The sequence below is a fragment of the Phoca vitulina genome, unplaced genomic scaffold, assembly GCF_004348235.1.
Source record: "Phoca vitulina isolate PV1807 unplaced genomic scaffold, GSC_HSeal_1.0 scaffold33, whole genome shotgun sequence".
NCBI lineage: Eukaryota > Metazoa > Chordata > Mammalia > Carnivora > Phocidae > Phoca > Phoca vitulina.
Genome location: NW_022589736.1, coordinates 20,262,592 through 20,286,001, shown reverse-complemented (window position 1 = coordinate 20,286,001; position 23,410 = coordinate 20,262,592). Strand labels below are relative to the sequence as shown.

The following is a 23,410-nucleotide window of genomic DNA, read 5'->3' as shown; positions in this document are numbered from 1 at the left end:
ATGTTTTTCCATTTATTGCAGAAGAGAAATGTTATGTGCCTAACTAACCATTGAGAGTTTTATTACAAGAAGCAGGAATAAAACTGGCTATTGCAGAACAAATAGAGCACACTTCCAATCCTGGATGATTCAATAAAAAATGACAGCTTGTTTACACAGCAGCGCTTACTTTTGTATAGTTAATTTGTGTAATAATTATACTGTAGTAATGCTATATGAAAGGATAAATTTTCCAAAAAAAATTCACTGGTTACCTTAACAACTAAAGAAAAATTTTAAATTAATATTGCCAATATTAGCTAATAAAAAGAAAAAAAGGTAGAAGTGGTGTATGTGTGTGTATATATATATATAATGGATAAAATGGATTATTACTCAGACATAAAAAAGTACAAAATCTTGGCATTTGCAACAACTTGGATGGGACTAGAGAGTATGAGGCTATGGGAAATAACCCAGTCAGAGAAACACAAACGCCATATGATTTCACTCATGTGTGGAGTTTAAGAAGCAATACTAATGAGCAAAGGGATAAAAAACGAAAGAGAGGCAAACCATAAAACAGACTCTTAACTACAGAGAACAAACTGATGGCTACCAGAAGGGAGGTAGGGGGAAGGATGGGTGAAACGGGTGATGGGGAGGAGTGTACTTACTGTGATGAGCACTGGGTGTTGTATGGAAGTGTTGAATCACTATATTGCACAAATGAAACTAATATTACACTGCATGATAACTGGAATAAAAGTAAAATCTTAAAAAAACCCAATACCTAACATTATTACTAATTTCTAATAACATATTCTATAATTTTGTAAGAAGTATTGATTTCATGAATTTAAAATTGATACATGGGATAAATAATGTGGGAGAAGCCCTTGAATAAATGTTTATAAAACTGCTTACTATGTTATGCTATATCCAAAACTGATTTTTAAGTATTCTAAATACAGTGGCTAGCATTTCCAGAAATGTTCTTTACACAAGTTGCACTGAATTTTATACAATATCTGTTGTACGATCTATAAAACTAGAAGAATGAAAATTCATAAAATAGAGTCTATCGCTGGCAATACAGAAACGTGGGAAAGGAGAAGGTGGAAGGCCAGGCAGATACCTAGGTGCCATAGTGAGAAAAGTTGGAATATAGAAAAAAGCAGAAGGGTTCCAGAAAAATCAATTGTATTAAAGAAGAAAGGAGAGGCTGTGGAGTCAGTTACGTTATTAGTTATTACATCCATGAACAGAAGACGGGTATTTTTTCAATAGACAGACCTAAGTGGCACACAAAAAAGCAGAACTCTCAAATTTGAAGAGGCCCAATCAGTCCCTCACCGTTCAAATCCAAACTCTCACAAGTCCCAATGCTGGCTAACCATATCCACCACTGTGTCCCACTGAAAACTTAAGCTAAGCATAGCCCCTTCCTACACACTGTTAGTAATGTGTTCTTAAAAAGCAGAAATTGGGTTTTGAAATGCTACACACCTGTAGCCAATTTTCCATTATTTAAATAGTAAAATCATAATGCATTACACATCTACCCATCTACCTACAACTAAGTTCTAAAAATGCAAATGAAACAGTGAAACAAAATTAAGCTATTGTATTTATTACTGTATTTTGAGAATTATAAATTCACTTGAGCCAGCAATGTCTACCAGTTTGATTAGCTGGTCTTTTGAGTCTTCGCTGTTGTCTTCCTAAGACTAACATTACATGTTTACATAAACAAACTTAGAAGTGAATCCGTCAATGAGATATTCTAAGAGTTCTTTCTTTCTTTATTTTTTTGGTCTACCACTTCAAAGCCAGCTCTCCTTGGTCAAAATGTTGTATTTTTCTTTCTCTTCTCTTACATCGTAATCTCTTTCACTTGTTTGGCTTTCCTCTCCATAGATTTCTTCATCACTTTCTCAATTTCTAGAAGCATTCATTGTTCAAATTAGACAAAATATGACTACCTATGAAAGTCACTGAAGAAACCCAGTCAAGACAAATGCATGATAAAATAATGGCTCATGGTGCATTTGCTACTGTGATATCCTTCTCTTAGCCATAAAAATGCCTGAAATGAACATCCTATGTATTGCCACTGCATGAAATTTTGAAAACATCTTTGTCTACCAATTGTATTTGGAATGGGACTTGAGATTTTTCCTGTAGAATATATGGCTTAAAGAGTATTCTAATGAGTTTTGGGTGATGTAAATATATTTTCCAGTATAAATATTGTGCCTTCTCCCAACAACAACAAAAAATAAGGAAGAAAAGATACAGGGGTACAAGCATGCTATGAATTTGAGTATATTTTTTTTAAGATTTTATTATTTATTTGACAGACAGAGATACAGTGAGATAGGGAACACAAGCAGGGGGAGTGGGAGAGGGAGAAGCAGGCTTCCTGCAGAGCAGGGAGCCCGATGCGGGGCTCCTGGGATCATGACCTGACCCGAAGGTAGACGCTTAACAACTGAGCCACCCAGGCACCCTGCTATGAATTTGAGTATTAAAAACCAAGAGTTATTCTACTGTAACATTAACTTAGAAAACACTCTCTTAAAGAGAGTACACCTGTATATTTAAAAATGAACTTCTTTCATCTTCCCTCTACATATCATACCCAACTAAGTCATCCACTTCTGTGATTTTCAGGAATATTTATTTCCTCTGCATGATCAATAAATGAAATCAGCAAATTCATTTTTTATTAGTTTCAGGGGTAGAATTTAGTAATTCATTCAGCAATGAGGTATTTGGGGCTTTTGTGAGAGCAATTTCTTTGAAGGGAATGAGAAATGCAAAGGGGGTCTGAACCCTTGCTTTGAGCACTAAGTGGAACACGATGGAGAAAAGACAGTGAGTAGACAATATGCTTTTAATAAATTTCAACATGTACACAGTTAAACTTCGTAATCTCTCTAGCAGGGAAGAGGAGTAACAGGAAAAAAGAAGGAAGTAACATTTGCTGAACACCAACTATTTGCCAACTATTGTTTAAAACACACTGCATATTATTATCTTAACTATTTTTCAAATCACTCAGAAGTAAATTCCAATAGTCCCATTTTTAGAGACAAGGAAGATAAGAATTAGAGAGGTTAAGTAGATCAGGTGACATTACACATGTAGTGGGCCTTGCAAAGGTCCATGTCCGTATCTTTAAACCTCAGACATGTGCATTTTGCACTAAGCATTGTGTACAGGGTTCACTAAATTAGAACCAAGCACAATCAGCCAGATTTTCCTAACTCAGGACTCTGCCTGAGCTGCTTCGCCAGCACTCTCATCAGTAGGTAGCAGCCTTTTAACTACTGCCAAATATTTCAGGGAAATGCGTGACCTCAAAGAGGAGCTAACCCATTTAGTCCCCATTGCTTTACATTTTTTTAAAGCAAAAGTTGATAAGCATGTGAGATCTCAAAATATATTTGTTGTATAACTCATATTTGGAAATGACTGTGGGGATCTAAAACACACACACACCCACGCACACACATACACCTACTCCCTTCCTTCATTATACTCGGAATTTTTATTAAATGTCTGCCAACAATACAGAGAATATGATAGTGACTAAATTTGAATATGGACATTTAGAAGACGGATCTTGGTTGCCTTTTTCTTATTAAAATTCATTAAACAATTATTTTTATCCATCATCACTTAGCAATTAACAAAATTGCCATCAAAATAAGATCTTAAATATAACTTCTACAGACTCAATAGTAATTTAATATTACTTTTGCTAATAAAGCCCTGGGTCTTATTTGACTAATTAGAATCACTGATTCCAGATTCAGTTCAATTGCATCTTCCTAAATATGTATGTTTTGCCACCTCTTCTCTTTTTCTATTTTAAACTATCTTTGATGGAGTTCTTAGCCTACCCACATGAATATCGATGAAAAGTATGTGAATAAGAGTCATTTCAAAAGTTTAACGGACGTAGCCACTGTTTACGGCACATAACGCCATTTACCCTTCTTCAATCTGTGCAAGTTCCAAGTTAAGTGTTTTTGCAGTAAAGAGAAATTAGCAACCATTAAGCCTTCCCAAGATACACATATACACACACGTTATTCATGACACACCAAAAATATTTAGATAGTCAGTAAGTGATAAGATTGAATAATCACAATGCAACATGAAAAAATTATATGTTTGTGATCTCTGCAAGAAAAAACCTTTTTGTCAAAACATATTATAGAAACATATTCTTAATAAAGTGCAAATAATGGAAGCTTACTCTCAAATATCTATGCCATCTAAGGAAAACTGACAAAGATGCCCAAAATAAAGGATAATATGAGTTCATTTTATTGAATAAACATCTACCATGTACCAGACATGAGACTAGGCAAATTACATAGGCAGTGACCTCTTTATTCTCAGGGGCCTAAGAAATAAGTGATACGCTCTCTGTTTCACGGATGAGGAAATTGAGTCTCAGGGCAGTTATGTAATACATAGTGGTAAGAAGGGAGTCTGAGATTAGTAGCTAGTCTGCTCAAACATGGTACCTGTGCTTTCACATTTGGTGTTGGGGAACGTATTTGTGCTTCTATTTAAAGAAGAATACAACTGCAATTCTTGGATATTCACAAACTCTGCCTTAACTAATGAAACCCCGTAGACAGACCTGAAAGTGCCCTAGAATATTCACTTCCCCTCCTGGACTGTCCACTACAGTGGCCATTAGCCAGAAGTGGCTACTGAGCAAATGAAATGTAGCTAATCCCACTTGAAGTGTGCTGTGAGTATAAAATATACAGAATGTAAAATATCTCATTAATATTGTTCTAATGTTTTGTATTGAAATGATAATATTTTTGATATATTAGGTTAATGAAAATATATTAATTTCACTTTTTAAAATATAATTACTAGAAAATGTAAAATTACATATGTGGCTTACATTTGTGACTCTCTTTATACTTCCATTAGACATTCACGGTATCAGTGGTGTGTTCAGGATACCACCCTCCTCCACCCCACAAAATCTACATAGAGAGAGACCATTCCTTTAAAAACATCAGTGACTCCAACAGAGTCCTCTAAACTCATGATGAAGTCATAGTCTGTCAGAATCACTTCACAATTCAAGTCTAAACAAACTGTAGCTTTTCACTTTTCCTAAGAGAAAGGCACATACTTTTAGTTTCTAGAGGCACAATTACAAATATTTCCAATAGTCTGTAGGAATGTTAACGCCATACACACATATTTCTCATCTGCTGCATTTGAATGTGGGCATTGTAGCTAAGGGGGTCATGAAAAAATTAAAGTATTTCACCTTATTTTTCAGAGTGTTCATTAATAATATAAATAAAGACATTTGGTTGTTTCTTTTTCTTTTTTTTTTCCCCCTCTTGGAGTCTTTCTACCACAGCCATTTCTACCAGTTATCATACTTTATGCAAAGGAATACCGTATCTCCTTTTTAACTCTTACTGTTCTCTTTACTTTCCCTTCCTTCTTTCTTTCTTTTTTTTGTTTCCTAAGGCTAGTCAATACGTTTTCAATGCATGTTCATTTTGGGAAAAAACTGGAACAAACCAATAATCGAGGTGGTCCCAGGTTAGCTCCCTATTTCTTTTGTAATATTATTGCAGACACTCAGTGATACTAGGTTCCTGCTTCAGCCAAATTACCCACTCACAGGACAGGCCACCTTGGCAGCCTGTGTGACACCCTCTTCTCCTGCCTCATGCTTTAGGTGTGCCCACATTCATTATTCGGTCTACTGCGCTCACGCATGGTGCCCCTATCCAGCAAACTGAAGAGTCTTTCCTTCCTATAAGCCCTAGGTGAGGTTCCAAACTCCTGCACATCCTATAAATAAGCTTCAAATCAGATGTCCTCAACTGGGGGTTTTCTTCATTTTCTTTGCATCCTCATAAAGTTTTGTGTATTTCTCCTGGCATTTAATTATAGCCTACCTAATATTAGAGTTACTCAAGGTGTTTTTCCTATTCCCCCTTACCATACTGAGTTATTCTTAAGAGCAGAGATTCTTTTATTTTCCATTCATCAAAAAATTTAATATGATACTTCAAGTATCATAAGGATATACAAAGAACTCTACCATTATTAATATGTGTCCTTCATTTGATAATATACATTTTATACCACTTTGTAGATACTTTGTAATCTTCCTTTTGGAAGTTGTTTTTAACTAACTTTTATCCGAGATTTCACAATTTAAGAATCTGATATTCCCAACAAGACTGATTTGTCCTTCACACATCCCACTTTGTAGTTGTTCATTAAAGTTTGAACATGGTTCAACATAAAACTTGCTCCCTCACTACTTAGATGCTATAAGATTATTTTTTCAAAAGACCAGACCTAGACACAAGCTAGTACAGCTGCCATCCAAATAGTCAACACAGAATGGAAAGCAAAGCTTTTCTCAAGGAAGTAGATGAAGTCTGAGGTATCTGAAATGCTCCTGCATTACAATTACATGAGGATACTTATCCCTAAACAGCCTTCAAATGTTCATTGTTTTTCTCTATACTATTCCCTGTAGTGCTGGAAACATGTCAGGAAAAGACTCTGTTCAACTAGTAGTCAACTGGGAAACATTTATCTAGAAACTTCCTCTTAACCAAATTAAAATACTCCCTTTGACATGAATGGAGAAGTAAAGGCAGAAATGCAATGTTCCTTATTCCATCTACCATGCTAAAAGCCAGAGCAAACATTCATTCTTTTTAAAGCACTTTCATTTTCACTAATTATAAAAGATATAATTTATCAAACCATAAGAGATTCTTAATCTCAGGAAACAAACTAAGGGTTGCTGGAGTGGAGGGATGGGGTGGCTAGGTGATGGATATTGGGGAAGGTATGTGCTATGGTGAGCTCTATGAATTGTCTAAGATTGATGAATCACAGACCTATACCCCTGAAACAAATAATACATTATATGTTAATTAAAAAAAAAAGCTACAAAGACACACAAAAAAGATACAGAGTTTAGGAAGGTGAAAAAAAAAAGATATAATTTATATACCAAAGGAATGGCACTTTGGGTTTCTTCAATAAACTCATGATTTAAATATTACTATGTCCTATCAACTGATAAAATCTGCTGGGTTTTTTTTTTTTTTTCATTTTAATAATATACACAGCATTTGTTTTCATTCCATACCCCTAATATATCATGCAGATTAATGGTGCTTGCTATTTCCACTTCTTAAAACACTGTCACTATACATATTATATTGAACATACACCAACTCAACATTTTAATATAATTCTTTAGACAAATTACCAAAATATATTTTAGTTTAAAAGAGTATATGGACATATTCAATCTCCTAAACTATTGAAATATGTAAATACAACAGTTCAAATCGCAATGTCCGCAGGTCTAAAAAGAATAAATGGCACATCCACAGTCATGCCTAATTAAAACCAAGTAACTTTTTTTTGATGTTCTTATATTTTATTGGGTAAAATGATATTTGTTAAGGATTGAATTCTGAATCAGACTGCAAACAAAGCAGTCTTCTCTTATTTTGCTGATCTAAGAAGCAGCTGACTAAATAGAACTCAGAAACTGGTAAGTACACTGAAGCTTGGAGAAAATTTGGAGGACAGCATTATGTGTCAAAGCTTGAAAGATTTTTTTTTTAGATTTTTTTCTTTATGAAAGCAATGAATTACTAGGTATTTATATCATTTCTTTTCCATTTTTTTCCTTCCCTTCCACCAAGCTGTAAAAATACCAAGCAATCACAACTTAAAATGTACCTGTTGGAAGAGGTGCTGCAAGTTCTTCTTTCATGGAGAACTGGGGTGATAGACAACTCTTTGTAAGCACAATGTCATCCAGGGCAATATCACCATGGTGTCCTTCACCAACTCGACCTTCAAATTTAAGTTGGAAGTCCTCATCATCAGACAGTGATAGTTCTTTCCTCTGCCAGAAATTGCCTTGTTCTACAGTGAGGTTAAGTAGGACCTTTGTTTGGTTGGAGACTGATACCTGGGTCAAGGTGAGTGCCCCAATGCCATTTCCATACATGTGATAATGAAAAATTATCTGTAACCAAAAACAGGAATATTGTATATAATTAGTACGATTAACTCCACTTTGCTTTCAATTATATCATATTGCCCTCTCCTTTATTAACAGACTCTCAAAGGAAAACTAGATCTGTATGCCCTATTGTTCTGTGAGTACTCTAATACTGAGTGAAGTCAGGCCAGCCTTAAATCATAAGTTAACGATCCATGGAAGACAGAGCAATAAGAATCAAACAGAAATTTAGGTGAAAAACTGAGCTGAGTTTATTTTCTTTCTCTGACTTCTAAATGGAGAATTTCCCAATAAACTCTTAAAGTCCACTGCCAAAGGAATAAATCATTAAAAAGTGATCTATCATCTAAAGACTTTTCATGATTAAGCAATAGTAGGAACTACAGAAGACCATTTTTGGTCTCATAAAATTTAAAGCATTTTCTTCAAAACAGTAGAGTACTCTGTTGCTTATTCTACCATATTCTTGCACTAGAAACACATTTTTAGATCTACATCTTCAGGGCTCCACTATATACCACCAAACTACCAGAACAGCAGTTACCCAAATTTAGTTGAAATGCTAGAAACATGATCTAAGAGAGCAGCCTTGGGCATGCCCCCCACTAAGAAAAATTCATATAAGTATTTCCAAAGATTAACACTTCAGTGTTTCAAAGATGGAGTTTACCAGATTTTTAGTAATTGTTACACAGAAGGGTATTGTTAGAAGTAATTGTTACACAGCATTTTTAAGCTTTTGTCTTGTCATGTGTATGAATGAGGGAACATAGTAAAGATGAGTGATCCCCACTCACCAGAAAAAAGGTATTTTTGAAACACTAGCAGTCACGTATTATTATACCCTAGAGAAAGAAAGAAATGAATGTGCTTAAGGGTAAAGAATTTGATTAAACAAAATATGCAATGCACACTTCAAAAAGCATCAACTTAGAATAAGTAAGCCATGTGAAATGACCCTTCTCAAATTTCCTAGCTGATGAAACCTTCAGGTATTCTTCTGTGATCCAAAATTGTCTCTTCTGTTGACGAACCTTCCCAACATGAGCTCTGTGACCAATTTGACTTATTCTGAGAGAGGACCCACGAAATCTGGGTTACATGACTCATTAGAGTAAGAAACATAAGGGGCCCATGGCCAACCTCTTGAACAGCATCAACAGATACCAGAGAAAACAGTCTGATGCCCATAACACATGTCTGTATGGATCCCCTGCAGCCATAGACATGGCCTTTCTAATGGTCTGTCTTGTTTTGTCTTATTTGGGCAACAAATCTGAGGCCTACCTTTCTAATTGCAATAAATATTTCCCTTTCTTCTTGAGGCCATTTTTTGAATGATCCCATGTAGTTAACATGCAAACATATAAACACCTCTATTTCTACAGAAAACACTTGACAACAACATAGTCTAATCGCAGGGCATTGTGAGGGAATAAAACTCTGCTAAGTATGAGATTCGTCTAGAGAGGCACTTTCTCTGGAAATTTCAGAGTTACTCAAAGGTCTCATCTCTTCCCCACATTGATCTGTCTCATTCCTCCCACCACCCATCCCTAAAAAGGAAGAAAAGTCTTCAATTTGATTTTGTTCTGCTTGAAGGTATTCCACAAGGTCAAGTGACAGAAATTTTTTTCACGAAATTTGGGAGGTCACTCTGCTTACCTGATATACATATTTTTTATATGAGCGACACAATCATTCCCAGCATGACCTTTCCTCACTTCTTTGTATTCAATCTATATCATAAATATTCATAAAATGAACCATTCATCATTAATTTTTTGACATTTCTTCTAGGCATATTTCATTATTCTCACACAGATGTTTAAAACAGTGGGGGACTACAGTTCCAGGACCAGGGTAAAATAGAGATGGATGAAATCCTGAGTTACTACAGTATGAAAAACAAACCTTTGGAGCATTTTCAGAGGAAGCCTAAGTAGAAAAGCCAAGAAGTGAAGCTGGAATGTTATACATTTTATGTTTAATTTTTAATTAGCTTTCTAAAACTAAAACAAATTTGTAAATTTCAGAGTATCTATGGATGTAGAGAGATTTATAGATAGAGACTTGACATAAAATCTGGTGTGCTTGGGCTTTGTTTTGGAGAGTTATCAAGTAATTTGGAAAACAACAAAAACAGACAAGAAATATATTAGATTAAAATTCATTTGTTTGCTAAACTAATTTGATAAAGTTTATTGTTATTCTGTATAATTTGTTATATCTTCTTTAGACTGTTAACTCTAAAACTCTGATCTGATCATGTCATTCTCTTGCAGAAAATTCTATCAAATGTGCCTCAAGAGATAACAGAAATGAGTTTACCCACTAAGAGTTAAACTAGGAAATCAAGATGAGACAGAAAAACTTCCAACACAAACTAAAAGTTTAACATGTATTAAAACCATAACAATGGTAGGAAGTGAAGGCTGCTCAGTACAAAACAGAGGAGCAATGTAATGGGTGCAGGGAATTTGGGGAGCCTTGGGGAAAAGGTTTAAAATGCCTCCTTCCAAAGGTTAGGGCTCTGTGATGGATAGGGCTCTGTGGTGGAGGCGGGTACACAAGGATATTATACTTTGAAGACTAAAGATTTCAATCATGGTATTATCTTCCAGCCTGATTCTTTGATCAGCTGACAACTTTCTGAATGTAATTTGCTTTCGTTTCAGTGTTCAAACACAGAACTCACCAGTCAGAATACGTGTGTTCAGATCTTATGGAGACAGCATTTCTCATTGTAAATATAAATGGCACATTTATTCATATACCATTCTCTTGTAAGCAAGATTCTTGTGAAGTCATCTCTGAGAGATTAATTTACATTATATGTAAAGCTAAGTTTAGATCCTAACTCAGCTGACTCAAATCCTTTGTGAAATAAAAACAATCAATAAAGAAAAGTGAAGGACCTGAAAATACACAGTCATCATAGAGGGTGGTTGTCCCAAAGAACCATACAATCCTATTTATACTTTCAATAGTACTAACATTTTCCTTAAAGCTACACGGGATAATAGCCAAACCATCTTTTCCTCCCGCCTACAGAAGTTCTTCTACCTTTTTTAGGGCTAATTTTAGTCTTTCCTTTTTCAGAAGACTTCTTCAACCACTTTATAGTGGTTCCAACTATCTCTAATATTCCTTCTTGGGAATATTTATATACTACTTGAATTTTCTTTCTGACAGTGAAATTCTCATAATTCCAGTAAGTACTAAATTCCTTGAGGGGAAGCAACTGCATTTTACTTCTTCTGTACTATCCATAGTTTACAGATAAAAACCATGAAGTTTTCCAGTGGTTTTCAAAATTCAAATACCTATGGAATTTATCAATAGGATAAATTCTTCCCAGTTCTAACAATCCTTCTCTTTCATCCTTACTGTACTTTTCTCCTTTCCATACATATCCTAGGTTGAAGAAATTCAATCTCAGCTTTGGTCTGGTCTTGGCCATCCTATTTTCTGTATTAGCGCTCTCAGCAGTCACTCACAACGTTTCTGGGTTTTTCTCTTACCTTGCAGTTTTTGCTTCTTCTGCTTATGACTGGGCTTGAAATTCTGGCTGCTCTCATGGGCTGCTGAGGAAACAAGCTCTTTATGAAGATGTAATGACCAGAGGAGTTTCGTAAGGTGTGATCAGCAGCTGGCTCTGTGCCTACAGCAGGGATGCTGCTAGCTTTCAGATTCCAGTCAAAGTCATCATCCTGCTCCTGCTCCCAAGAACAAAGGTCAAACTCAAAGTCACAGCGCCCACTGGAGGTACCTGGAAAACATTTCCCAATTTATGGTAAAGAGAAAAAGGAAATTAATGGACTTTAAGATATGCAATCCAAAATTACCGTGATCTTGACCCATCGTGTAATAGTCGACACCTTAGAAGATTATCCTGACATCAGCACTAAAATAGAATATTTTAAACCTATGTTTAGTAGTTAATGTTTCAGCATTTTATCTCATTTGGAAAAGACTTAGATATCCAATAAATTCAACTCAATTTATCATTTAACCTAGCAAAACTTCAAAGTGTTAGGTGACCAAAGATTTTGAAAGCTATTTAATAATTTGTCTACAAACCTTTTTATCTTTTAACCAACTTGTTCTTAACGATTAGCCATGAAAACTTCCAGAGACAAAATCAACCATTATCTTAGGTCCTTTTTGCTGGCAAATTGCACCAGTCGCAACTTGAATTGAACTAATAAGTTCAGGTAAAAAAAAGCTGATTATCTAGAGAGGCTTGTGAAGATGTGGGAGTAGGACAGTTCATAATTTGTTACTACTTAGTTTTCAGAAACTAAGGTTTCTGAGAATTAAAATTGTGATAAATGTAATTAAGATGCTAGAATGGCTCAGGGAAGCAACTCTGTATGTAAGAAAGTAAGAGGTGTATAAAAAGGCATAAGGAATGAAAATACATTTTTGTTGAGGGGAAAAAAAGTGATTTTGTCCTAAAATGAAACTGTTTATTTAAACATAGAAGGCTTACAACAAAATCTGTATTGAAAAAGAAAAAGAAAAAGAAAAAAAAAAAACTTGTAAAAGATTTGTGAGGGGGAATCTCTGGAAAAATTTTTTCCAGGGTGAGGACTGACTAGGATTGGAATAAATGAGCTTTAAAAGTACACTGGTATAAAATTGAAATTCGGCTTCTCTCTCTACTAAAAAGACAAAGTTTTCTTGGATTATTGCTCTGCTCTTAATAAGAAATTGTAGGCAAAGTTTCTGTTTTGTCTTTAATCAGGTCTTTGACTACGTGAAACAGTTAAAATTTCTCAAAATTAAAGGAGCAAAGTTTTGCTAACAACTAGATAACCTGATGTTTTTGCCTATGAAATCCATTGTTACCACCTTGGTTAAATAAATGATGAGACATTAAGTTTTATAGTGATCTGTGATCCTATTTAGGCATGTGCTTTAGAGCCTTCTGATATTTTTAACAAATTTCCCAAACATTAAAATTCTGAATAGAGTATTTTTGACTAAAAGAAAAAAGAATATTTTAGTTTGCTACACATAGCTATTTCCATGGCTTGTGCAAATTTATTTCTCCACAAATCTGGTTCCCAGTCCCAAAATCAATGAGAAGATATTTTAGCATTACACACATTTCCTCCTCCAAACACCTATTTGGTCGACATAATTTTATTTCTTCTTTCTTCTCATCTTTGCTCCTCAGGGTCTGGTAGGGAATTTAGAAAGCTTCTTATTCAATACAGTTTGGCTTGGGAAATGCTGCCTAAAGCAAAAGTCATTAATCACTGAAACTTTTTTTTTTTTAAACATAATCCTCATTTTAGAGATGCGAAAATTGTGAAACAGAAAAGGTAAAAAGTGTATTAACTGGAATTACAATAATTTGCAGAAATTAAATATGTGATGTTGCATGAAATACCAACTATCTCTCCCAGGTTCCTAAAAATATTTTATTACAAACGTTGCTCGTGTTTTCTTCTACTTCCAGGACAGCAAGAATGATTGAGGTCAACCATGACCTTATTTATTTTCTGCCTGCTGGATCTATCCATTTCTAATAGATGGGTGTAGATATCTCCAACTATGATAGTGGATTCCTCTATTCTTGCAATTGTATTAGTTTTTGATGTTGTTTGACGTTCTATTTGGTGCATACACATTAGGGATTGTCATGCTTCCTTGCGGAAGTGACTCCTTTATTGTTAGATGATGCCTTTATTTATCCTTGGTAACTTTAGAAGTTTTTATTTTACCTTCACTTCTTCTCTCGGGCTCTCTTTCCCTTTTGTAGACTTGAGTTTCTGACAGATTATTTTCCTTCCTCTAAAAACTTAACTTTTTTTTTCCAAAGTAGGTTTTCTGGCAAAAAAATAAAATTTTCTTGATCTGTGTTTGTGTGAGAAAGTTAAAGTATTTGTCCTTCATTTTAGAAGGATAATTTCATAGGGTATGAATTCAAGGTTGTTAGTTTTTTTGTTTTTCCCCCATAACACTTTAAATGTTTCAATCTACTTTCTTCTCATTTCTGTAATTTCTGAGAAGTATAATCCTTACATTTTTTCCTCTATAGGTAAAGTGTCTTATCCCTCTCACTTCTCTAAGGATTTTACTTTGATTTTCTGTATCTTGGAAATAATATGTGTAGGTGTAGGGGTCATTTTTCATTTGGTTGGTTGTTTTGTTTTTATTTTGTTTTGTTTGCATTTATCCTGCTTTACGTTCTATGCTGTGTTTTTGTGTCCAACATTCATTTGGGGGAAATTCTTAGTCTTTATTTCTCCAAATCTTTCTTCTGTTCCTTTCTCTCTTTCTTGTCCATGTGGTATTCCCACTACACACGTTACACCTTTTGTTGTAAAGTCTTTGGATATGCTGTTGTGTTTTCTCAGTCTTTGTTCTCTCTGCTTTTCAGTTTTGGAGATTTCTATTGTGATATCCTCTAGCTCAGATACCATTCTTCAGCTGTGTCTAGGCTACTAATAAGCCCACCAAAGCTTATTCGTTTCTGTCACAATGGTTTTGATCTCCAGGATTTCTTTCAGATTCTTAGGATCTCCATCTCTCTATTTACATTGCCCATCTTTTCTCACATGCTGTTTCATCCACTAGAGGACTTAGCATATTGATCATAGTTATTTTAAATACTTGGTCTGATAATTCCAACATCCCTGCCATGTCTCTTTCTGATGCTTCCTCTCTCTTTTCAAATTATGGGCTTTTGTCTTGGTGTTTTTTTGATTGGTTTTTTGGTTTGTTTTGCCTTTCAGCAGGCCATGTGATATTTTCTTGATAGCTGGACATGATATACTGGGTAAAAGGTACTGCTGTAAATAGGCCTTAATGTGGGGAGAGGGGAGGTATTCTACAGTTCTATGATTAGGTCTCAGTCTTTTAGTGAACCTGTACCTCTGGACTATGAACCTAACAAGCATTTCTCAGTTTTTTTTCTCCTCCCCCCCCCACCTTACGTGGAACAAGATATCTAGAGAGGGTTAGCAATGGAGAATTCCCTTCCACCAGGTCAGTTAGGCTCTGAGAATACCCTGGCAGTTGAGGCTTTCATTGTCTGAGGGAATGCCTTGTGAGGAAGAGCGGAGTGCTCTGTGATACCTCAAAATGGTGTTTTTCCACCTCCTTCTGTTGGAAGCAGAAGATTTTTCTCCAATATTTACTGGGAACATGGTCAAACTTCTCACAATATTATATTTACACAAAATATTACCTCACAAATTATAGGGTGTCCCGATAAGTGGGTTTCCTGAAGTGAACTCTCGGGCTTGTCCACGTGGCAACTCCAGCACTTCATCAATGCCAATTCAGATTTTGTACCCGGGCGCTGGTTCTGTTAGTGGATTCTGCTCCTGAGTCTCTAATCTTCTCATGTGTGACTCCCTGGGTTCATTTGCCACTCTTCAATGTTGGGGACATTTGTCCTGTGTCCTCCTCTTTTATGAATTCAATAAGGGTTCTCGATATTTTAGTCTCTTCAGCCTTTGACTTGTTAGAACCGAGTTCTGACCTCTAAAATCATCATATACAGCACTGGATAGTAGGAACCACACAAATATCTTCCTATAATTCTGCTGGTAAATTATAAAGCTAATGATGTAAGGGATGATGTTGTAAAACTGAGCATTGTGTTACTAAGAGCTTGTATCTTATAAAATTGTATGTTTAGGACACTTTTCATGTTCTTTATTTTTATGTGCATGATGCAGCATAAAGCCAATGAGTAATCTGATCTTAAGTAATAAAATGTACAGGTTAGAATCCTTTGATGATAGTAATTCTTTATTAAATTCTCTCTGAATATTAAAGTGAAAAAATCTTAAAAATCATAATTATATGTGAGGTGGTGCCCCAAAACTAAAAATACTAAAGAAGAATCAAAGTTGCAGCATGTTGGTAAGTATTTATATAAAGATTTGTCTCTTCAAGAATGCTCATTTGAACAAGTACTCAAATATTTCAGGAAATTTAATGTACACTAGAGTAGGAATGATTCTGCCACCAAAGCTCTCAGGGCCCTGTTCTTCAGTGCACACGCCAAAGGAAGACAGGTGCACATCCCAGCTGAAGCCACAGCAATTCTGGGACAAAGATTCTACACTATTCTATTACATCAGACTCTTTAAGAATCTCCAAATTATGCTAGGCATCAAAATCATGTCTTTCTTTACGGATTCATTCTTACAGTTAGCATACGTCAGATACAATGGTTTAAATACACAAAGTAACTTCTATGTTATTTGTAGCTAATAAAGTAGAAAATTTGAAAATACATGGATCTTACCATTGTTTTGATACCATTTTGGAGTGTAAAGACCACAAGATGAAAGTTAATTTCATCTTCCAGCAAAAAACTTGCCCAATAATGAAGAATGGCCTAAAATAATTTTCAGTTTTTGAAATAACTAAAAATTAATTAACTTAAGAAAGCATCAAGACCAATATGCTGTTTAAAATGGTTTAATTTAACAGCAAGGCTAACACTGATTTTTAATACTTTCAAGGATAGAGAAAATTTCTCTGTCATAATTCTGTCACCAAATAAACACGATGGCATTTTCTATCCAATTGCTTTCTTTATTTTAAAATTGCATTTGAAACATTCTGGTAATTTACTCTTTCCTACAATAGATGGTAATAGGCTCTTTTGCTTTAGAATACTAAAGTTCTCCTAAGTATCCTTTCAGGGGCCTGGGAGGTAAATACATGAAAATAATAATGAACCCCAACCCAGCATCAAGTTTAGAATCTGAACAGTTGTCTTCATTAAAAATTATAAAATGAAGTAACTAATTCAGTTGACCTTGTGTTAGAAAATTTAGCAGCCCATGAAGACTAGATTGCCATATAGACCAGCATCCAGAAAGGCCACTTGCATAAAGAAATGATGTGTGCTGGGGAAAATCAGATTTGTTCTGTTTCAAAAATCATACAAATGCTGCTACATGAATTTCTATCATGTAAATTATATTTTTCTTTTAATATTTCCTATAGTTTTGAAGATACGTTTCCTTGGAAAGTTTAATTCTAATGTATCGGCGGGGAAAATACAATGAGCACGCATAAGTCGTTTGGATTTCACATCACTGTGGTGAGGGGGGACAACTTATAATTTCCTATTTCACAATTTCCCATGGGTGCCAGGTGAGAAAGGCAGCAAACAGTCTTCTGTGCAGATGCCAATTCCTGTCATTTCATGCAGCAATTAAATGCAAGCACCAGACAGGTGTGCCATCAGGAAGACAATGATCACCTTTGTCTCCAGCTGTATCATCCATCAAACCAGTTTCTACCTTTCTAAATGCTATAATTTTTCCATCGATCACTATTTTCATGAGCATGAAATATCAGTTTCATTTAAAAAAACTCATAATTGGGCACCTGGGTGGCTCAGTTGGTTAAGCAACTGCCTTCGGCTCAGGTCATGATCCTGGAGTCCCTGGATCGAGTCCCGCATCGGGCTCCCTGCTCAGCGGGGAGTCTGCTTCTCCCTCTGACCCTCCCCCCTCTCATGTGCTCTCTCTCATTCTCTCTCTCTCAAATAAATAAAATCTTTTAAAAAAAACCTCATAATTCTGAAAGACCATAACCTAAATTCTTTTAAGACTCAACCATCAAATTCCTAAAATTAAGATCTCATCGTTCTATTCAATTATTCATTTAATATAAATTTTTTGAGCATATGCTATAAATAAGGCACATTTAGGAAGATAAAAAAAATAACTGGAAAGGGGGCTACTGTGTATTGACCATAATCTGTGTCAGGTTCTGAGCATTCTCTTTATTAATGTTATTTTATTCAAGTCCCACAACATATCAGTATAATAGTTGTTATTTTTAGTTTGGTTGATGAGAAAGCTGAAGTTCAGAGTACAATACTAAGCAAAGTATCACTTTGTAAGTAGCAGAACTATGAGTTGAAGAATTATATAAATGGAACCCTGTACCACACTACTCCCCTTTATAATGTGGTGTACAGTGCTCCAGGGTGGGGGCTGCAAAATAATAAATAACAAATCTACAAAATACTACAGGGTAAGAAACTGTATGTGTCTATGAGGAAATCCTTGAAGAGATCTCTTTGTCTATAGGTAGGCAGCTATGAAAAGATGGCAGCCATCCACTTTGGCTTGATTCTTCTTGAGGTAGCATGGTGCAGTTTATCAATTCTTTAACTCTGTTCATCTAAATATGAATGTCCTATGGATGTCAATTTGTCATCCAAAGGAAGAAGGTTCTGTAGTCAAATGAATATGATGAATCCTATAAATTATATCCGTCTTTGGGAGATTTAAAAATACACAAGCATATTATTAACACACGAGCTCTGAGAATTCCCACAATATGGAAACTATTTCTTTATATAACAAAGAATATTCCCAACCTATCTAAGGAAGCTATGGATTTATTTATTTACTTATTTAGTAGAACTATGAATATTATGTAGATTACTATATTGATGAGGCACATGACAAGTTTTACAAATGCTATTAAAATAAACAAGAAAAAAAGCATAATTTGAGAAATTAGTTTCCAGTTATAAATGGGGCATTTTCTCAGCTTTGTGACTTTGGAGACTGTATTAGTTTTTTAGTGCTTCCATAATAATGTACAACAAAATGGGTAGCTTTAAACAATAGAGATTTATTCCCTCAAAGTTGCTAAGGCTAGCAGTCTGAAATCAATGTCTGCAGTACCATGCTCTCCCTAAAGGCCCTAGTGGAAAATACTTCCCTGTCTCTTTATAGCTTCTCGTGGCTACTGGCAATCTAAGCATTTCTTGGCTTGTAGATACATCCCTCCAATCACAGGGCAATCTCTCTGTGTGTTCTCACACTATCTTCCCTCTGGTTGTCTATGTCCATATTTCCCTCTTCTTAAAAGAATAACAGTCATTGGGTTAGGGCGTACCTTAATCTAGTATGACCTCATTTTAACTCAGTACATCTGCAAAGACCCTGCTTCACCTAAGGTCACATTCACAGGTTCTTCGTGGACATAAGTTTTGGTAAGACACTATACAACCAAGTACTGGTATGATTACATTTTTTAAAGTAACTCTCTTGGGCTTTTGAGATATATAATCACATCATTAGAAAATAATTATAATTTAGTGTTACTGTATTTCATTTTATGCCTATATATATATATACAATGCCTAGAACCAGAACAAGAGTATTAAATAATAATAATAAACACTCTTAATATAATCTTGATTTTAATGAAAATATTTCATTGTTTCCTTCAATTTGTTCAATCACCTGTAAGATGTTAAAGTTCTATCATTCTATATATTACAGAAATGGGTGTTAAATTTAAATAAATATTTTTAGCACCTTTCAGTTTGGTATGATTTTTTTTTTTTTGGTGGTTTATCTGGTTACATGGACAGTGTGTTACTTCTTTAAACAGTGTAAGATCCTCACCTCAAAGTTTATGATGTAATGATTCTATTGCTGAATTTGGCTTGCTACCATTTTCAGTTCTTCTACATTTATATTCACAGGGAGTCTGAACTATAGTTTTCTTACTTTTCTAATTTTTTGGAGGCTTCATTATCAGCGATATATTAGCTTCATAAAATAAATTCAGTCATTTTATATGGTTAGAATAGTTTCTTTGGTCATTATCAGTTCATTAAAATGTGATAGAACCCTCTCTCTCAAGAGACAAAATTGAAGGACATTTGTTGATAACTTTATTTGATAGTTAATGGTCTATTCAGGTTTTCTGCTTCATTAGTTAATTTTGGTCATTCTTCTCATAGAGAATTAACTATTTCATTGACATTTTCAAGCTATCACAAAGTTATTTGTTTCTATATGGTTATTAATTCCCCTTTAACAAGGTTACATTTATTCAAATGTGTTTTTCTTTTTTAAAATTAAAAATTGGTGTTTTGTCTACTTTGTCTACTTAAAAAAATAACATACTTTTGAATTTGTCATTTGAATTGCTTGTTTTCCAAACTATTACTTCTTTCTCCTGAGTTTAATACTATTTCATTTCCAATAAATTTTTATTTTTAAATAATTTCAAACTTACAGAAAAATTGTAAGGGTAGCATAGCACCAGAAATCCTTTTGACAGTTAAATAAAATAAGGGAATAACTGTTCTGAATAATAAATTTATTCTAAAAAAATCAACAACTTGGAAGAAATGAGAAAATATTTGTAAAAAACACCTTAAAACTGAAACAAATCTGAATGAGACTCTATCCATTACAGAAACTTAATTCATAATAAAATATTTCCCACACACCCAGTTTTAATCTCAGATGGCTTCATGGGTGAAATCTATTGAACTTTTAAGGGTGAAATTATATCAACTTACACAAACTCTCTCAGGACATAAGGAAAAGAGAACTCTTCCCAACTCTCCTTATGAAGCCAGTATAATGCCAATACCAAAGGCAGACAAGCAACTACAAGAAATTTAGAGACCGGGCGCCTGGGTGGCTCAGTGGGTTAAGCGACTGCCTTCAGCTCAGGTCATGATCCCAGAGTCCTGGGATTGAGTCCCACATCAGGCTCCCAGCTCAGCGGGGAGCCTGCTTCTCCCTCTGACCCTCTCCCCTCTCATGCTGTTTCTCTCTCTCTCTCAAATAAATGAATAAATAAAATCTTAAAAAAAAAAAAAAAAGAAATTTAGAGACCAATATCCCCCATAAACATAGGTGCAAAATCTTTAACAATACATTTTATCAAGGAATGTGTTTGACTTAATGTTCAAAAATCAAATAATGTAATTCAACACTTTAACACAAAAGGAGAAAAAAATCATATGATCTTCTCATCTAGATGCACGAAAGGCACTGATAAAAGTCAACACTTCTTTATGATAAAACCTGATGTAAACTAGCAATAAAAGAGAACTCATTCAAACTGAAAAAAGAAACCTGTGAAGAACATATGCTAGTTTCATACTTAAATGTGAAATACTGCAAAATTTCACCCTAATACTGGGAACAGGGTAAGGTAGTCAAAAGCACCTCTTTTATTCAAGAACTGTCCAAAAGTTCTAGTCTGTGCAATAGGAAAAGAAAATCATATAAAACATATAAAAACACAAATTAAATCAGTTGCCTACATAAAAAAAATTCTAAGAAATCTATATGGCAACTACTAGAACTCTTAAATAAATTTGATAAGGTTGCAGGGTACAAGGAAAACATAAAAATCAATTGTATTTCTATAAGTTAGCAGCAAAAACTTATAAGTTGAAATTAGAAAATAATTTTATTCACAATAGTGTGAAAAGAATAAAGTACTTGGCAATATATATTAAAAAGACATGTCTATACTGGACTTGCCAATACAGGATGTCTATACTGGGAACTAAAAATACTGTTGAAAGAAATTAGGGAAGACCTAAACAAATGGAGAAGTGTACCACTGGAAGACTCCATATCATTAATATGCAGTTTTTCTCCAGTTTATTTTATAGATTCAATATGACCCTATCTGAAATCCCAGAGAGTCTCTTTGTAAAAATGAGCAGGTATATAGTAAATATGCAGACATGTAATGGAAAGGAGTGTGAGAGAACATTTCTGGGTGATATAAATGTTCTATATTTGTGATATATGTGCATGCATTTGTCAAAATATCAAATTGTGATGTATGCACTATATATTTTACTTAAAAAACTAAGAACAAATATCAAATTCTAATTATTTAGCTTGCTTCTAACAGTGATATATGTTGACAGTTCTGAAATTGGAATGCCTTCTGCATATTCTAGATTTGAGCAATTAAATATAAAGATTGATTAAAATTGGTACTAGGCTGTTGTTGTTGGAGGTGAAGGTGACAAATATGAAAATGTATTGGATTAAAATTGGTGGTATCCATGGTGGATGGATGGATGAATGGATGGGTAGATGGAGGGCTGGATGGGTAGATTGGTAGGTAGGTAAATAGGTAGATAGGTAGGTAGGCAGGTAGATAGACGATAGGCAGGGAAATATATAAAGACACATGTGTACATATACATATATTTACTAGCTCTGTCCACTGAGAAGGCCAAGAAGCAATGACACATTACAAAAAATAATCTTGATTTTTAAAATATCATTCTCCACTAAAAAGAATCAGGGCTCTTTAGAGCTGATATCAAGTCTGGGGAAGAAAAAAGTATAAGATGAGCCTGGGATATTCTGCTGTGCAAGATAAAAGGATGTGATCAAAGAACGATGAACACATTTGAAAGTTCATAGAAGATAGTTTATAGGAGTTCGTATTAGACTAATCTGGAATAATTTGATAATCAGAATAGATCAGGATAATTAATTATAACCCTTTGGATGAAATTTAAATCTATGAGACCATAATAATATAAATAAATAACAAGTAAAGAAACAAACAGAGCAAAGGCAAAGCTCTCCTTTATAGTAGAAAACCAATTTATGTGGAGTGAAGACATAAGAAAATCATCAGTGGGCTATATGACCCAGCAATCCCACTTTTGGGTATATCCAAAAAAATTGAAGTCAAGAACATGAAGAGATAGCTGCACTCTGATGTGCATTGTGGTATTATTCACAATAGCCATGATACAGAAACAACCTAAATGTACACTGATGGGAGAATGGATAAAGAAAAGGCGGTATTTACATAAAATAGAATATTATTCAGCCATAAAAAGGAAATCCTGCCATATTTGACAACATGGTTGAATCTGGAATATGCTAAGTGAAATAAGTCCATCACAGAAAGAAAAATACTGCATGATTTCACTTATATGAGGTATTTAAAATGGTCAAACTCAAAGAAGCAGAAAGTAGAGTGGTGATTGTTAGAAGTCACAAAGAGGAGCAAATGGGGAGTTGCTGTTCAATGGGTATAAAGTTTCAGTTATGCACGCTGTAGAGATCTACTATACAACATAGTGCCTATAGTTAGCAATACTGTATTTTGTCCACTTAAAAATTTGTTGAGGGTAGATCTCACGTTAACTGTTCTTACTGCAACGGACGGACAGACGGGTGGGCGGATGGACGGACGGAAGGAAGGAAGGAAATCAGTCATCAGTAGGAGCTAAAACTAGTTGAATATTTGACAAGGGCAGCATAATTTCATAGTCACCAGTATTTGCATATGAATTAATAATTATTTTTAAAGGAATTACTTTATAGTAGAGAGATGTGACTGACTGTACCTTAACCAGTTGTTCAAAGTAAACATCAGGAACATTAGCACAAATCAATACCATGCCTCCTGATATGAAGCACTGAGAAGGACCTATGATTACATCCGTGGTATCTTTTTTTTTTTAAGATTGTTTATTTTCAGAAAAAGAGAGAGAGAGCATGAATGGGGGCAGGAGTAGAGGGACAGAGAATTTCCAGCAGACTCCCCGCTGAG

The 23,410-nt window shown here is 34.6% G+C and overlaps 1 protein-coding gene across 1 annotated transcript in view; it reads right to left on the bottom strand.

Moving 5' to 3' along the window:
- The window catches only part of MALRD1 (MAM and LDL receptor class A domain containing 1), an 803,589-nt gene that overhangs the window by 407,525 nt on the left and 372,654 nt on the right, over positions 1-23,410 (bottom strand). Inside the window, exons 26-27 of the mRNA XM_032425534.1 lie at positions 11,578-11,825; positions 7,765-8,056 (exon numbers count right to left, since the gene is read on the bottom strand). Coding sequence (XP_032281425.1) covers positions 7,765-8,056; positions 11,578-11,825 — 540 coding nt within the window. The remainder of the gene's footprint in view (positions 1-7,764; positions 8,057-11,577; positions 11,826-23,410) is intronic.